This window comes from Piliocolobus tephrosceles, chromosome 16 (genome assembly GCF_002776525.5).
Source record: "Piliocolobus tephrosceles isolate RC106 chromosome 16, ASM277652v3, whole genome shotgun sequence".
NCBI lineage: Eukaryota > Metazoa > Chordata > Mammalia > Primates > Cercopithecidae > Piliocolobus > Piliocolobus tephrosceles.
This window is the reverse complement of record NC_045449.1, coordinates 10,626,147-10,644,700: the sequence shown is the minus strand read 5'-3', so window position 1 is coordinate 10,644,700 and position 18,554 is coordinate 10,626,147. Positions and strand designations below refer to the sequence as shown.

Below are 18,554 nucleotides of genomic sequence, written 5' to 3'. Positions count from 1 at the left end.
CGAAACGTTACCGGAAATCGCGGGGAGGGTCAAAGGATACCCCATGGCGATGCTGGTCCTAGTACCCGGACGAGTTATGCGGCCTCTGGGTGGCCAACTTTGGCGCTTCTTGCCTCGCGGACTCGAGCTTTGGGGCCCAGCCGAGGGGAGTGCGAGAGTCTTGCTGAGGCAGTTCTGCGTGCGGCAAGCGGAGGTGTGGCGTGCCTCGGGGCTCCCTGGCTACTGCTTAGGAAGCCGGCCCCTCAGCACGGCGAAGCCGCCACCCCCACCCCCGTGGTCGGAGAAGGGCCCCAGAGACTCCGCGCGCCCCTCGAAGCCCGGGGTGAGTGCACACCTGGAACCCTTCTGGTGCTCGTCGCTGCTGTAGGCCAGCCCAGCCGCCACATCCCACTTGGTCGTAACTAACCTCAGACACTACTCCGCCTCCCCTAAAGTTGTCCTCAGCTTGGGCGCGTTACCTGCGTCGTGGAATTTCATCCTGCATTTCCCGTGCTTTGCCGGTAGTCCCAGTTCTCCAGAGAGAACTTGAGACCTTACTTACACCCTCTCCACGTGGCTGGATGCCTGGACTTGGATTTTATGTTAATGTTTCCACCAAAAAAAAAAATTAAGTTTCAGGTTTTCTTAAGGGTGTGGACCTAAAGTTGACTGTGATTGAGGAGTCAGAGGACTTTTATAATTTGTCACTTGAACCTCATCCAGAGTTCCATGTATACGTTGAAATTGAAACAAAAAGTGGAACTTAGTTATGTGTGGATGTGCCTTTTCCTTGGGGTTCTCTCGAGTTCCAGTTCTGACCCAGAAAGAACTTGAGAGCCACTATCCTGTGGTAAGAGAAGTGGGTTTTCGGAGCTGCGGGAAGGTTAATGAGTTAGGCCTACTTGGCCAACTTCTTCCTCATTTGGGGAGTTGAATAAGGGTACAAAGAAATAATGGCGGTAATTTGCAGGAAGCTCCACTTTTAGGTGCCTCTTGTACTTTGGCTTTGTTACTTCTGGAAGCCAGAGTTAGGTTAACCTCCCAAATTTCGTTTCATTTGTTTATATTCTCAGTATCAGCATAAACAGATAATGGTTTTTTGTGTGTGTGTTTTTGGATTTTTGGTTTTTATTTTGTTTTGAGACGGAGTTTTGCTCTGTTGCCCAGGCTGGAGGGCAGTGGCCCGATCTCGGCCCACTGCAACCTCCGCCTCCCCGGTTCAAGCAATTCTCCTGCCTCAGCCTCCGGTGTAGCTGGGTTTAGAGGGACCTGCTACCACGCCCGGCTAATTTTTGTATTTTTAGCGGAGATGGGATTTCACCATGTTGGCCATGCTGGTGTCAAACTCCGGACCTCAGGTGATCCACCCACCTCAGCCTCCCAAAGTGCTGGGATTACAGGTGTGACCCACGACGCCGGGCCATAATTGGTTTTTAAGTCAGGATTGGAGCCAGGGTCACACATAGTAACAATCATGGTACTTGAGGTTGTATTTTTGTTTGTTTGTTTTTTAAACATGAAGAGAAACTGACTTAGGGAACTTTCCCTTGGAGATGACTGTCTTTGTAATTCAGATCCCAGACCTAACTGCATCCACAGAAACTTTGAGCTTTTTCTCATCTCTGAAACATTTTGGACATTTAACAACATCATGGCCTGTGTGTATATGTATTAAAAACTACTGTCATAAGTTTATATGGTTAAATGTTTGCATCTTACTAGAATTTTTATGTTTGAAATCCCTGCCCTAGTAGCCTGTTTCCTGGAAGTCTTTAGCAATCACATTTGCTATTGGAGGAGCTTTACTGGCTGGAATGAAGTACATGAAGAAAGAAAAGGCAGAGAGTAAGTAGCTGTCATCTGATCAGCCCTAAATAAAGTTCTTCCTGGCTATGGACTAACACCTTTTTCGTTGTTTTTAAGCTTTTTGTTTTGAAACAACTTTAGATTTACCAAAAAAGATTGCAAAGATAGCATAGGTTCTATATACCTTTCACCCAGCTTCCCCTAATATTAACATCTTATATAACCATGGCACATTTTTCATAACTAAGAAATTTAAAATGGCACACAACTATTAAATTACAGCTTCTATTTGGATTTCACTTGTTTTTCTATCAGCGTCTTTTATCTGTTCCAGGACCCAAGCTAGGATACCACTGCATAAGAGTGTTAAAAGATATACTGTGGATAGCTTTGACTGGACAAGATGAAATCTGGAGGGTACAAAGATGACTAAGATGCACTCCAGCCTTTGAGGTGCACACGGCAGGGAAACTGACACAGAAGTAAAGGATTTTACTAGATGCGGTTCTGACAGGTTAGAAGGAAGCTTAGCATGTTCTGAGAGCAAAAGCAAGGCCCAGCCTTGGGATTTGAGCAGGCTTCCTAGGGATCAGGCAAGAAGCATGGTGCGAGTAGATACTGCATGCCCTCTGTGGATGAGGGGGTGGTGAAGAGAGCCTGGTCAGGAAGTACTAGGAACTACTCTGGATTAGCATCTTGAAATATTTAGAAATTGTTTATAAGAACTTTGTATTTTAGTGAATATCCTAGGACTTCTCTAAGGTTTGGTTTAGAGGTTTTAGGTAAATCTTTAAAGTATTGCTTAAATCTTTCCATTCTTTGGAGTCTCTTTTGATAACATTATAGACAAAGGCCAATGATTAAATCTGGGAATTCATAGGCTTTGGGAACTTAGCAGTGTAAGTTTTGTACTGATATACGTGCATATATAGATATCAGACTCTTTGGCATAATAAGTAGTCTTGGTAAGATTTTCATAGTCTAATAAGCAGTAAGTTCCTTTAGTTTCACAAAGAAAAGCCAGGAAAGTTGTGGCAGGAAAATTCTAGAATATGGAAGCTTTTTTTGACTTTAGTTTGGAATTTCAAGTGCAGTTCTAGCATTTGTTGTATTTAAAAAATGTGTTATGAAATAATCTTAAAACTCTTCCTAAATAATTTGAGAGTATTTATTTGCTGATATGTTGCCTCATCAGCTCCAAACACTTTTTGGTGTATTTCCTACAAACAAGGACCTTCTCGAACGTAACCACAATACAACCATCAAAATTAGAAAATTAACACTGATGTTTTGCTCCTGTTCAGTCTTCAGATAGGGTTTTGTTTGTTTGGTTGGTTTTTGAGACAGAGTTTCGCTCCTGTTGCCCAGGCTGGATTACAGTTCAGTCTTCCAGGTTTTGCTACTTGACGTCTTTCATAGCAAAAGACATCCGTTTCATCCGTTTCAGAACCACACCACCTTGTACCTAGTTGTTCACCTTAGCCTCCTTCATCTGTAACAATTTCCCAGACTTCAACTGACTCCCACGATCTTGACAGCTTTGACAGTTACAGGAGAGTTATTTTGCAGAATGCCTCTTAGCTTGGATTTGTCTGATGTTTCCTCATTCAGGTCATTCGGGTTGTTCACCTTTGGCAGGAATATCACAAAAGTGATGCCGTATTCTCCTTGCATCTGGTCAGATACCACATAGTACCAGTTGTCTCATTACTGATAATGTCCAGTTTGATCACTTGATTAATGTGTGTCTAACAAGTTTTCTACTGAGAAGTTACTCATGTAATTAATGGTCTTTCGTGATTTGTATTGGCATATGTATACTTAAATTTTCTGTTCCCCATCACACTATCAATGCACTCATTTATTTGTATCTGTGGACTTGTTTGCTGTATATTCATTCACTTGCAGTCCATAATCTCTTTATTTTGATGCCCAAGTTGTCCCAGATTGATCAGCGGGAGCCCCCTTGCAGCAGGCTTCTGTGGCTTTGACATGTTCTCTGAGTTCTGCTTTCCTTCTGCCACAACAAGAGGTTCCAGCCTCATTTTCCACTTTCTTTGCCGCAACCCTGGTATCAGCCATTTCTCCAAAAAACTGTTTCCTTTTAGTGAAGAATGATGTTTAGAAGTCAGGTTCTGGGCTCATCGTTCTTGGAGTGTGTCTGCTCCGTGGTCCTCTCAGTGGACATGGTGAGAAAATAGATGTATTTATGTACGTCTATATTTATTTTATATCTATATAGATAGAAGCTCACACTAGTACCTCCAGTGTATTTCCAGTACTACAGGGTTCAGCCTAGCTTTCTTCCTCTCCATAGTTGACTCCATTTCGTATTGTAACTCTCTTGTCTTTAATATGTTCATTTATTTCATCAATTTCCTGTGTGTAACTAAGGTCCCATCGCCACTCTCACCTCCCCACGCAGGATCAGACTTCATATGCCAGGCCACCCCCCGTACCCCACTTGGGTTCAGACATGCAGCTGTAGGCCACTGCGGCCCCTCCCTGCCCCCAGCATGGACACACCTAATGGCTTAGGACTGAATTGTTCCTGAAAAAGAAGAAATATTGTTTCCTTTTTTACAACATACCATAGTATTTCATTTGATTTTGTTTTAATGTTTTGTGCTTATTTTTCTCAAAAGATTTTTTTAGCTTCTGGAAAACAAACTATCTTTTCCACATTTTGTGCCCCCACCATGAGTAACATAGTACTGGCCATATGACAGGTATTTGAGTACCTCTGGTTACACTGACTTTTTTTTGATGTGTATGTTTGTGTCTCCTTAAGAGTTAGAGAAGGAACGGCAGCGACAGATCGGCAAGCCTTTACTTGGGGGACCATTTTCCCTCACAACTCATACTGGGGAGCATAAAACTGACAAGGACTACTTGGGTCAGTGGTTATTGATTTATTTTGGCTTCACTCATTGCCCTGATGTCTGTCCAGAAGAACTAGAAAAGATGATTCAAGTCGTGGATGAAATAGGTAAGAAAGCCGTCACTAATTATACAAAGTATATGTTTACTTAATGTTACTAGGTTTTTCACATTCTTGTATTATTGTTAGGTGGGGTTTTGCAGTTATGTGATTTGTAAGAACATAAAATCTCAGCATTTGGCTTGTTTGTTACTTTGAGTCTTGTGACCTTGTTCTCCACTGAAGGAAGCTTGTTTTGATGTGAAATGTTAGATCCCTTAAAAATGTCAGTGTGTCTCCCTTAACTCGGCTTTTGTGTCCCTTCTTTTATTGCATCACTGAGGCCACCATTGCCTCTTCCCCACTGATTGTGACAATTAAATTAGGAAATCTTTGCAATGGTTTGCTGTCAGTGGCATTTTACTAATACCATTAAGAAGGAAGGGTGCCTCCATAAAGTGTATTATTTCAGGATATTCAGTTCTTATTAACAGTTTGCCTTCTTGCCCTTGAGATATGGTGGGAGTGAAAAAAACTACAGATACTGGAGCAGATTAAGAGATAAGATAGCCACATGACATTATCCAGGGGAAGAACACTTACGCACCGGTACAGGCAGTTGACAGGATATGTAACCTTGTATTATCCACCACAGACAATACTACTGTGTATGAGTCTGCTCCTCCTAAAGGCCATCCCATCCCCATACCCTTCCCCGTCGTCTTCCTCTTCACCTGAATGTTAAGATGTCCATCTGTTTTCAAAACACCTAGCTGTCCAGCACGTCCCCTACTCTACTGTTATAGCTGGTTTTCTTTGTCTTTCCCCTTAGGGTGTGAATACGGACTAATTGGAACTCTCTTTCAGATAGCATTACAACTCTGCCAGATCTAACTCCACTTTTCATCAGCATTGACCCAGAGAGGGACACAAAAGAAGCCATCGCAAAGTATGTGAAAGGTATGTTTTTTAAATAATACTTCACATTTATTTAGCTTTAAAGTTTTTGGAATATCAGTTCATTTGAACCTTACAGTGCCTTGTGAAATAGGACAAATGGTATTATCACCAATTTTGTGGGCAAATAAAAAGATGAAGCTAGGAATTATTATTGTGGATAGTCAGGGCATAAGTAAGAAACGGGTTTCTCAATTCCTGATGCAGTGCTCTTTATGTTTTGTCACAGAGAAAGGATTTGAACTTGGCCTTCATGTTTCAACTAAGTTAATCGAGCCTTGAGTTGAGAATAAGGACATATTGCTTCTAATTCCAGTGCTGTAACTCATTCTCTTCTTGGTAAAATTAGGACAAACATATATTCTGGAAGTATGTTCATTGGGAGATTAAAGATGAATAATTAAATATAAACGTATTTTGAACTCAGCACATGTTTTATAAATTTAAAACATTTGCTGTGACAGGCCAGGCATGGTGGCTTATGCCTGTAATCCCAGCACTTTGGGAGACCAAGGTGGGCAGATCACCTTAAGTCAGGAGTTTGAGACCAGCCTGGCCAACATGGTGAAACCCCGTCTCTAGAAAATACAAAAATTAGGTAGGCGTGGTGCTGCGCGCCTGTAATCCCAGCTACTCGGGAGGCTGAGGCAGGAGAATTGCATGAACCCAGGAGGCAGAGGTCGCAGTGAGCAGACATAACTCTACTGAACTCCAGCCTGGGCAACAGAACTAGACTCCGTCTTAAAAATAAATAAAACATTTACTATGACGAACACACAACTGTTGTTTAATTGACATATAACAGTTGTACGTATTTATGGGGTACAGAGTCCCTATCCTCCCCTACACTTTCCAGCCTCTAGTATCCACAGTTCTTCTCTCTACTTCTATGAGATCAACTTTTTTAGCTTCTGCATATGAATATGAACATACAGTATTTATCTTTCTGTGCCTGACTTTTTTCATTTAACATATATTTTTTTTTTTTTGAGACGGAGTCTCGCTCTGTCGCCCGGGCTGGAATGCAGTGGCCGGATCTCAGCTCACTGCAAGCTCTGCCTCCCGGGTTTACGCCATTCTCCTGCCTCAGCCTCCCAAGTAGCTGGGACTACAGGCACCCGCCACCTCGCCCGGCTAGATTTTTGTATTTTTTAGTAGAGACGGGGTTTCACCGTGTTAGCCAGGATGGTCTAGATCTCCTGACCTCGTGATCCACCCACCTCGGCCTCCCAAATTGCTGGTATTACAGGCTTGAGCCACCGCGCCCGGCCCATTTAACATATTAATAGTATCCTCCAGGCTCATCTCCACTGCCACAAATGACAGGATTTCATTCTTTCATATGGCTGGGTAGTATTCCATGATGTATGTATACCGCATTTTCTTTATCCATTCACCTGTTGATGAGTACTGTTGGATTTCATATCTTGGCTATTGTGATTAGTGCTGTAGTAAACATGGGAATGCAGACGTTTCTTCAATATACTGTTTTCATCTCCTTTGGATATATACCCGGTAGTGAGATTCCTGGATTGTATTGCAGTTCTGTTTTTAGTTTTTTGAGGAACCTCCATACTGCTATCCACAATGGTTATACTAATTTACATTTCCATCAATAGTGTATATGAGGTATCTTTGTTCTGAGTCATTGTCAGCATTGGTTATTTTTTTGTATTTTTGGTGATAGTCATTAAAATTGGGATGAGATGCCTAATTGTGGTTTTGATTTGCGTTTCCCTGGTGATTGGTGATGTTGAGCATTTTTTCGTATACTTGTTGGCCATTTGTATGCCTTCTTTTGAGAAATGCCTATTTAGATCATTTGCCCTTTTAAAAAATGTTATTTTTGTTTTTGCTGTTGAGTTGATTGAGTTCCTTCTATTTATTGTTTCCTTTGCTGTGCAGAAGCTTTTTGTTTTGATATAATCCCATTTGCCTATTTTTGCTTTTGTTGCCTGTGCTCTTGAGGCCTTGTCTATAAAATTTTTTCCCAGATTAATGTCCTGAAGTGTTTCCCCTATGTTTTCTTCTACTAATTTTATAGTTTCAGGTCTTACATTTGTCTTTCCTACATTTATATTTGATTTTTGTATATGATAAAAATAGGGATCTAGTTTCAGCACCGTTTCTTGAAGAGACTGTCCTTTCCCAGCGTATATTTTTGGTGTCTGTGTCAGAAATCAGTTGGCTTAATTTCTTGGTTCTCTATTCTGTTCCCATTGATCTGTGTGTCTGTTTTTATGCCAGTACCATGCTGTTTTGTTTACTATGGCTTTGTACTATGTTTTAGAGTCAGGTAGTGTGATCCTGCCAACTTTGTTCTTTTTGATTAAGATTGCCTTGGCTATTAGGGGTCTGTTGTGGTTTTATAGGAATTTTAGGATTGTTTTTTCTGCTTCTAAGGAAGGCATTACTTTCAATGGCGGAATTTCAATCAAACATCTCTGTATGCTGTTTAAAAGCTGTTAGGCACTTGTAAAGACTGCAAATTATAGTAGAATTGAGAGTGGATGCTTAGGTTCTAATTCAGCTGTGAGAGTGGGCAAGTTTAATTTCTCAAGACTCAAGTTCAGCATATGTGCTTAAAAATCAGGAATCTGAATTTTAATTGTGTTAACATTGATTTAATAACTGGTTAAAAGCACTAAAGAATAGTTTTATATTTATATTTATTATATGACACATTCAAATACATACCTTCTAAAACTTTGAGGTTATTTAAAAATATATTTTATGAAGGATCTGCTGTATGTATAATTACTTCTAACACATCTATTAAAGTATAATTGACATGCAATAAAGTATAGGTATTTGAAGTATATAATTTGTTGCCTTTTGTAACTGAAACCATCCCACAGTCAAGAAAATGAACATAACCTGTTACCCTTAAAAGTTTTCCTTTGCCCTTTTTAACCCCTCCCTTTTTCCCTCCCCAATCTCCTGTCTGCAGAACTGCTTTCTGTTGATAAAGATTAGTCTGCACTTTCTGTGTATCATAGTCCATTGCTTTTCGTTGCTGACTAATAGTTCACCGATGGACATTTGTGTTTTTTGCATTTATTGGCTGCTAAGAATAAATAAAGCTGCTAAGAACATTTATGTACATGTTTTTGTGTGGACATTCATTTCTTTCAAGTAATTAGGATAGGGATGGTTGGATCATATGGTAGGTGTATTTTAACTTTCTAAGACACTGAGACCCTGTTTTCCAAAATGGTGTATTTCTGCATTCCTGCCAGCAGTATATGAGAGTCCCAGCTCTGCCACAGCATCACCACTCTTGGTGTGGCCAGTCTTTTTAACTTTAGCCACTCTAGTAGGTGCTTAGTGATATCTCATTGTGATTTTAGCATACATTTTGTTAATGACTGTTAATGTTAAGCTTCTTTTTATGCTCTTATTTGCCATCTGTGTTACCTTTAGTGAAGTGTCTGTTCATATCTTTTGACCGCTTTTTATGGAGTTCTTTGTTTTCGCATGTATGTGTATATGTATTATTTATATTCTGGATACAAGTTAGGTATGTGATTTGCAGATATTTTCTACCAGTCTGTGGCTTGTCATTTCAGTCTCTTAACAGTGCCTTGTTTTAATGAAGTTCAAATTTATCAGTGTGTCCTGTTAATATCGTGCTTTTGGTTTGATGTGTAAGAAATCTTTGTCTAACCCAAGGTTACAAAGGTTTATGTTTTCTTTTTGAAGTTTGGAGTTTTTACTACGTATACTTAAGCATAATTTATTTCTACACTTTATAGGTTTGTCAGAAATTTGGGCAATAGTATAGTCATTTCATGAAACAATAAAAACCAGATAGTTATGAACTCATTGAGTTATGCACAGTCTTCAATTTAAACGTGTTGTATTGGCAAAAATCACGTATTACTAACCAAACCATAATATCCCCAAATGAGTAGACATTTGAGTTGCTGTACCTAACCAAAACACCAAACTTTATGGTAATTTTCAACAGCACATAGTGATTGATGATGTAGTCATTACTAGTTGCATTTTGGGGAGATTTTGTAAACTTTAACTTGGTATTTAGAAAGAAATGCAGTTTCAGCAATTTAATTTTTAAAAAAGTTTGTACAGCTAACTCAGGCTTCATTTACCTTTCTCTTTATTTACTCAGAGTGGGAAAAAAAAAAAGCCTGTCTTTTCAGAATCTGAACAATTTCTCATTTAGATTGATGAGTTCATCCAAGGAACAAAAATTGGCTTCTGTACCTTTAGAAGAAGGAACTGTTGTTAAATGTTGGGCTGTCATTTCAGTAGTTTGATGAATCCGGTTGTTTTCAGTGGCCTCTACCAGTTCACTTACATAAATTCCAAAAACTTAATAGCAGATACATGCTATGAATGATTTGCCCTTATTTCAGAACTTTGTTATGATTGTGATTTGGAAATGACTAGTATTAATTAATTGACTGGTTTTTTCTTTTTCTTTTTTTTTATCAGAAGTAAAGAGTAGAACTTGATACTTGTGTTGAAATTATTTGCAGGAAAATAAGATGCAGGTTTTCGACCTGGTATGAACTTAGTTGTGAAGCAAATTTTTTTCCTCATATGATGCCATGAAAAGTTATAGTGGTTAATCTATGATAATATTTTTAGGCTTTAGTGTATCTCAGAGCTACATGTAACTAATTTTTTAAAATCAATTTAAATGTGATTTAAGTAATTAGAAAATATTCCCTCCAGGTCTTTACTAGATAGTTTTTGACTTATATATTACGAAGGAGAATTTTCGTTTGTTCTTTGTGAATTTCTTCTCCTTTTCCTTTGAATCGTGAAGAAATGTTTGGGGACTCACAGGAAGAAAGTAGCAGTAGAGCTGCTTTACAACTGGTATATTTTTTGAAGTAGAGATGGTTGTTTTAGCTTCTCATTTTTCACTGTCTCTCTCATTTTTTATTTAGAATTTTCTCCCAAACTGGTTGGCTTGACTGGCACAAGAGAAGAAGTCGATCAGGTGGCCAGAGCATACCGAGTGTATTACAGCCCTGGCCCCAAGGACGAAGATGAAGACTACATAGTGAGTAAATGCTCCAGTTTTAACCCATGGACCAGCTCCTAGATCCCAAATAGTCATAAGACTTTCAATGACTGACTGGCCTCTGAGAAGAGAGAAAACCTAAGATTTTTGCAAAGTCCTTAGGAATTTTTTTTTTTTTTTGAGATGGAGTCTCACTCTGTTGTCTAGGCTGGAGTGCAGTAGCACGATCTTGGCTCACTGCAACCTCCGCCTCCCAGATTCAAGCGATTCTCCTACCTCAGCCTCCTGAGTAGCTGGGATTACAGGTGCATGCCACCACACCTGGCTACTTTTTTTATATTTTTTGGGAGAGACGGGGTTTCACCATGTTGGCCAGGCTGATCTCGAACTCCTGGCCTTACCCACCTCAGCCTCCCAAAGTGCTGGTATTACAGGCAGGAGCCACCGCACCCAGCCTCCTTAGGAATTTTGAATATTTGAAAGGATAATATAAGCATGTTTTTTACTTTTTATTTATTTTTGAGATGGAGTCTCACTTCATCACCCAGGCTGGAGTGCAGTGGTATGATCTCGGCTCACTTCGACCTCCGCCTCCCGGATTCAAGCAGTTCTCCTCCCTCAGTCTCTCGCGTAGCTGGGATTACCGGCGTGTGCCCGGCTAATTTTTTTATTTTTAGTAGGGAAGGAGTTTTGTCATGTTGGCCAGGCGAGGCCAAGAGGTCTGGAATTCCTGACCTCAGGTGATCTGCACTGCTCGCCTCAGCTTCCCAAAGTGCTGGGATGACAGGCCTGAGCCGCTGCGCCCAGCCAGAAGCATGCTTTTTAAAAGATGATGGTCTGATTTGTATTCACTATTCTCATAATTCAGTTGCCTGTTTTTCTCTTATAGTGACATATAGGATTTTAGGGGAATTTAAAAGCAGATACTTGGGTGCCATGTTGTAAATAAAGAGAAGCCATCATTTGGAACAACACTGATTTTGAAGAGATTGTATTGGTTCTCACTGTGTCCCCAGTGTAGAGGTATCAGAAATTGTTCTTTTGGAGAACCAGTTTTAGGCCATGGAGAACTGCATTTTTAGGTTGAATGAGAATTCTGAAAAGCAAAAGATAAAAGGTTTATTTGCCCATTGACTATATGCCTTGGACAGTTAGGTGTTAAATGTGTGCTTTTTAATGATAAGGAACAGAAATTCTGTTGTACTGGTGTAGCTCTTATATGAACTATCCTCATATTCATCAGCACTGCCCCAGAAGCCTTAGGGTCATGCCCAAGTTACTGTGTTTCTTTTCTTGTCAGTGGTTTCGCAGTGAAGCACCAAAAACGGGCATTAGCACCACCACGATCCACCAATTTTCTTCTCAATTTGGACATTTTTCTCCTATCACATTAAGAGTCGGCATTGTATTTTAGCATTATTTCAGTTTTTTTCTTAGTTGTCATACTCTGTTTTTTCTGTAATATTGTTTGGGCAGGGTAATCATAAGATCTTTCTAGCTGTGAAGCTGTCTTTATAGAAAGAAAGATGGCCAAGACTGTGAATCACTGATCCAGCAGTTCCCCATGGCCCGTCTGAAGAGTGAGATGCAGAGGGGGCGGGATGTCTCAGTGCAGTGCTTTGTCTCGACAGCCAACCGTGGTTTCTCTGTCCCTTTGAACCTGGAACACATGCGTTCCTGGAGCCTACAGCCGAAATTAAAAGCAAGCTTCTGGCCCGTTTGCCTTAATTAAGCCTACACAGTAATCTTGTCTTCCAGTTGTGCTACCTTGTAGAATTAGGGAAACTTGGATTCTTTGGAGTAAAAGATGAGAAAAATGAGCATTTTTCCTTAAGCCTTAATTGTAAGGAAAGTAGAGGGACCGTCCTCTGTTTTCCTCTTGCTGCTCTAGCAGAAGGAGAGAAGCGCAGAGAGCCACAGTGGCCACGAGAGGAAGCCATAGGAAAAGGATTTTCCAGACTTCTTTTTTACAGAGAATTGTGTTAACTGGTTTGGAGTTTATCTGATGATGACAGCAGGAATAGATGAGCTCATCAGTCTGATTTCCAGCATTAAATGAGTTATATTAAATTGTTTAAATGTATTCAGTCCTAAACTAGGTAACACTCCATAGTCTTACGCTTAGAACTCATAACTCAGAGTCAGAAAGTCATAAATCAGAAAGAAGTTGTACAAATAAACGTAAACAGCCTGCAGAACTTAAATTGAAAACATTCAGTTACAGTGACAAGCGATTTTGCTGAAACCAAAGTGCTGCGCACGGCAGGAAGGGGGTTGTGGTCAGACTGCTATCATATACCCAGCTCTACTCAACTGCCCCTCTGCATTTTCTATTTAAAATACTTTGAAACCTTTAATTGTGTAGCCTGCCTTGCCTGGTTAGTATTGATGTGGCAAGAATGTATCATATTCATGTCTGCCTGTAACAGCAGTGGACAGCTAGGTGCCAGTGAGATCATAAAGCAAACACAAGCCTGGGCACTGAAATTTGTACTCAAAACACAGATAATCCAGAATATAGATATTCATTTTTTTAATTACAAATGAAAATGAAAATATGTAAGTCTTATGGAGACTTCTTGGACCTTGTAGAATGTATCTTTGGCCCCATTTTTAGAAATACTGGCCTACTGCTATAAGAATTTGACTTTTGATGAAATTCGATGGGGAATTCATTGCTGTATATTTGCTAAATCATCCAGTAGGGGGAGGCAGTCTCCAGCTTCTTAGGCTTTTCATTAGTGTGACTTCAGTCCCTTGAGGTCACAGATTTTCATCCATAAGATGGTTTGGGAAACTTCTGTTAACATTTAAGGACCTGCAGGAAGTAAGGGGGTACCTTTAAGGTTAACGTTGAGATGTAATGGAATGAAATTTTCTTAGTCTAAAACAACAGCAACAAAAGGTAAGTTGCTGGCTTTTGAGTGGACTCTTCAGACTGATGGAACTGGGTATACCAAATATTTGGGATTCCATAGAAAGCTGGATCTGCACATTAATGTATTTTATATATATAATTCTTAATTATTATATAGGTATTAGTTAGAAAGTACTGTTGAAAAGAGAATACAAATGGCTTTCAAACCTAAATGTTCAGTTTCCTAATAAAAGAAATGTGAATTGTATAATGAGGTAACATTTTTCTATTAGCTCAGCAGTGGTCAGGAAATTTGAAAACATATTGTCAAAATTGGAAAAACAGGAAATGTACTGGAGGAGCGAATTTGGAACAGCAGGCTGTCTCATGCATTGTTGATAGGGATTAAACTCATACACCCTCTTCAGAGGGCAGTTTAACAGTGTCTCTCACATTTAAAGTGATACACTTTTTAGGCCAGAGATTCTACTTTTTGGACTTTATCCTACAAATATACCCTATGGCATTGTAAAGAGAAAAGACTGAAAATCCAGGAACCATTTTTTAACTACTGTGTGTAATCTGATATAGAACAATGTCCAATATATTGTTAAATGAGAAAGCAGTACTCTATAATATATTGTTACTTGTGTATAAAAAAAATAAGTGGTAGTGGATATACACACAGTACATGCGGAGAATTTCTCTGGAAGGAACTGATGACATTGGTTCCCTCTAAAGGGAACTGAGGCACTCTGGGTGTGAGGACAGGGAGGGACATTTTCACTGAATACATTTACTGGATATTCCTTTTCTATGTGCATATATTACCTTTTCAAAACGTAACTCACACTAAAACGTAACTTGCACGCTAAAAAAACTGAGTTACCGCCCTCCACTAGAATTGGAGCTAGAGGCAACATGGTGATAAAAGTTTGTGGACTTTAGAACTAGACAGATTCTAGGTTTTAAAGTTAGGCCTGGCACTTAGCAATTATATAATTTACTGTCTCCAGCCTGTGATGCCATTTGTAGAGGAGGAGAATAACTGTTTCATGGCTTAAGATGACATGTGAAAGAATTTGTCAGTTAATGTTAGTGTCCTTTTTCTATACAAGGAAGTACTAGAACTTGGAAGACCTCTATATTAGAATAAGTGTCAATTTGCTGTGTCACAACCCAAAGGAATATTGAGGAGTGACCTGACAAGTTCAACAGATACAGATAAAACAATGTTTTTGTTGTGTACTACAAGGTAATTTATATTAAGAACACTCAGAAAATAAGTCCCACATATTGTAATTTGTTTTTTTAACAGAGAATAGAGAAAAGGAAGAGATAGGGAGAAAGAGTGATGTAAGCTACAGAGTAAGGCTTGACGAGAGAACTGGAGACTGACTTCTGATTTCTGTATCAATTGTGTGGAGAAATAGAGCTCCCCGTGTTGCTCCGACAGTGGATCGTCCCACAGCACTTGAGATCCAGTTGTTGGCACTCTTTTGGTGAACATTCTTTCCTTATGTGGGGAGGCAGGTGCTCTTTCCATTTGCTGTCTTAAGAATGTGTGTATAAAAAATAATACCCTCACAGACATATAATGCATGCTGGGGTATATTTGGGCAGTGTCTCCAGTTTGGTATTCGTAATCACATTCCTGTCTTTCTTTGTCTTGCCAAATAGCAATCAAGCCTGCAATAAATTCCAAGGACTCTTAAGTGCCAAATCTCACTTGAAATTGGATTTTATGAAAGTGTCTAACTAAAAAATCTGGTGACTAATCTAAGTTAAAGTTAGAGCTGGGACCGTTTTAGGACTTTGCTGGGAAAATGGATGCTGAGTTTCAGATGACTCTGGTTGGGGGGAGCAGCGTTTACGCTCCCAAGGATTTGCTTTCCAGGTGATTTTTAAGATGACTCCGTGAGTTGGCGGCGGGGGCTGGGGGGTTGGGGAAGGGCAGCATTTATGGCTTCTGAAGATTTGCTTTCCAGGTGATGGAGTGATTTCAGACAGGATTATTCAAGTGGAGGAGACAAAAATTTCCTTGGGGAGAAAAATGTTTCTTTTCCTGTTTCTGTTTGAATTACTAATATTAAAACTAAATATTGTTCAACTTTATAGATTATTTAAACTAGTGATTAGTTTTCTGATTTCTTCTCATAAAGCATGGTAAGCAGAATTTTGGCGGTAATGAATGACAACCAGTTCTTTCTAAAACAAAGGAATAAACCCAAGAACTTACGAAAGAAAGCAGTTTTTCACCAACACTTAATTCCATGTGATGTCTCCGTAACATGTTTAGGGTCTGAGGAGATACCTTACTCAAAAATGAAGGTATTTTTCAACAGCATTGCTATTCCACAAAGATTGACTGCTTTATAAAAGCCTGCAGCAGCTATTTCTTAGGAGGTGAATTCTTTTCTCAGAGAGTGTGTGGGTAAATGTGTTAAGGATTAAACCAAAAGAATTTCAGGTTCTAGCTGTGACAAGCAATAACCAGTGCAGATGTTTAGGACACAAAAGATTTTAGACAATTTTTGTTAGGAATTTGCTATAATAGGCTTAAGCCTATTCCATGAATAATGGATGCTACAGAGGTTATTTAAGCATGAATGTAAAGTTCTCCTATCTTGCAGGATACATTCAGTAAAATAAGCAGCTTATTTTGGTAATCTTTGTCACACTGTCCCCCCTTTTCTCTGCAGGTGGATCACACAATAATAATGTACTTGGTTGGACCAGATGGTGAATTCCTAGATTATTTTGGCCAGAATAAGAGGAAGGGAGAAATAGCTGCTTCAATTGTCGCACACATGAGGCCATACAGGAAAAAGAGCTAGCCAAAGCAGTGTTGCTGGATGCAGTATTGTCTTGCTAAGAGGAAGGAAACTTTGTCTCGCATAGGAGCTTATATAAATATAAACATATATACATTGCAGTCTACAGAATGGCCTTCATATCATGAGAACATTTCTGTTTTGGATGGGGATGTTACCCTTGCGTTCAACCAAAATTGATTCTTGGAACTGTAAAGTTTACAACCCAAAGTCAGAGGACCAAGTTAAAGTGAAGCCAGTAAAGAACCCACCTGCGGAAAGGACATGGCGGGGCGAGGCACAGCCAGTGCGTTTCTGCCTGCAAACAGTGCCTCTCCATTGTCTTGGACCCTTGCTCAAATAGCTGTGGGACTGAATTTCACGGAAAAGAATATAATTTCCATAGTGCTCTTGCTTGCCTCTTCTTGAGTTCTTTGCTCTTCTGAGTTCTTGGTGGCTAATAACAGTCAGATTAGGGTGTCAGCCATTCAGAGTTGATACTTGAAAGCTTTAGTTTTCCTTATTAATGAATATCACTATCAGATTTGACTAATGAAGAGGAAGTCTATCGTTTGGGGAAAAAAAACATCAGTTTGATTTCTCTACGGGGTATGTTATGTGATTTTTAGCGAAGTGGTGTGCCGGGTTTTCAGTGACACACCAAATGGAAATAAAGAGGATATTGATCACGGGTGTGATGCTGAGTACCTCTCTGCATATACTGAATTGTACTCTGTGTAAAATAAACATACTCAATTTTGCTGTTCAGGCAAGCATGATCTTTTTCATGGGTGATGAGTGGGTACATAGATGGCTGCACACAGTTCTCAGGGAAGAGACCCACAGGCTCCAGCGGGCAGGTGGGTGGGATGCTTGCTGAAGTGCAGGTTCCCAGACCCAGAGCTGAATTCACTGAATCCGCAGTATCATGCAGAGACCGGCTTCCATAACAGATATCCCAGGTGACTCAGATGCTAGTGGACCGGGACCATCCCTTAAGAAAGTGTTTTTTGGGGAAATAACTTGCCTGGCACAATGGCTAATGCCTATAATCCCAACACTTTGGGAGGCCAGGGTCTGAGGATTGCTTGAGGTTAGGTGTTCAAGACAAACCTGGGCAACATAGTGAGACCCCCCCCATCTCTACAAAAAAATTTTTTTGGCATGGTGGCACGTGCCTGTAGTCTGGCTACTCAGGAGACTGAAATGGAGGATCACTTGAGTCCAGGAATTCAAGGCTTCAGTGAGCTATAATCACGCCACTGCATTCCAGCCTGGGCAACAGAGTGAGGCCCTCTCTATATATATCTATGTAGAGATACATAAATTAATTAAAATGAATTTAAAAATAAATAAATTTGACCCTTCTTTTGGTGTGTCAGCCATTGAAGAAAATGATTATTGAATGATAGAATGAATCTTGGCTTTTGCTTCTAAATTTAACTGCCCTGGATGCCCGGGTTTGGTCTTTTTCCACCAGAAGCTGCTGCCCTAGGGGCAAAGTTCTCTGAAAGTTTTTCAGTAAATCCTAAGATGCAACAAAGACAACAGATTGGTTTTACACGATGTGTTTCTACATGTACATGATAGAGGCCTTTTGGTTTTTAAGTTCTCAATACTGAAACCTAAGTAGATCAAAATATGTGAAGAAAAAACTGTGCTAGTTATAGGTTTAATAATGTCCCCCAAATTTTATACATTGAAGCCCTAATCTCAGTACTTCAGAATGTGACTGTAATTGGAGATAGAGTCTATAAAGAGATAATCAAAATGAGGCTGCTAGCTTGGCCCTAATTCTACATGACTGGTGTTCTTAATAGATCAGTCAGGCCCAGTGGCTCACGCCTATAATCCCAGCCCTTTGGGAGGCTGAGGCAGGCGGATCACCTGAGGTCAGGAGTTCAAGACCAGCCTGGCCAACATGGTGAAACCTCGTCTCTCCTAAAAATACAAAAATTAGTCGGGCGTGGTAGCGGGTGCCTGTAATCCCAGTTACTTGGGAGGCTGAGGCAGGAGAATCGCTTAAACCTGGGAGGCAGAGGTTGCTGTGAGCCGAGATTGTGTCCTTGCACTCCAGCCTGGGCAACAAGAGTGAGACTCCATCTCAAAAAAACAAAGGGCCGGGTGCAGTGGCTCATGCCTGTAATCCCAGCACTTTGGGAGGCCAAGACGGGTGGAGCACCTGAGGTCAGGAGTTTGAGACCAGCCTGACCAACATGGTGAAAC

The 18,554-nt window shown here is 40.1% G+C and overlaps 1 protein-coding gene across 1 annotated transcript; it reads left to right on the top strand.

Annotated features, from left to right (window-relative positions):
* Nucleotide 1: 1 nt before the first annotated feature.
* LOC111525453 (protein SCO1 homolog, mitochondrial) lies at nt 2-17,096 on the top strand. Its single transcript, XM_023190859.3, has 6 exons — nt 2-322; nt 1,734-1,824; nt 4,577-4,774; nt 5,573-5,665; nt 10,582-10,697; nt 16,218-17,096. Exons 1-6 carry the CDS (start codon nt 44-46, stop codon nt 16,350-16,352), a joined length of 912 nt encoding a protein of 303 aa, XP_023046627.1. The 5' UTR covers nt 2-43; the 3' UTR covers nt 16,353-17,096.
* The last annotated feature ends 1,458 nt before the right edge of the window (nt 17,097-18,554 follow it).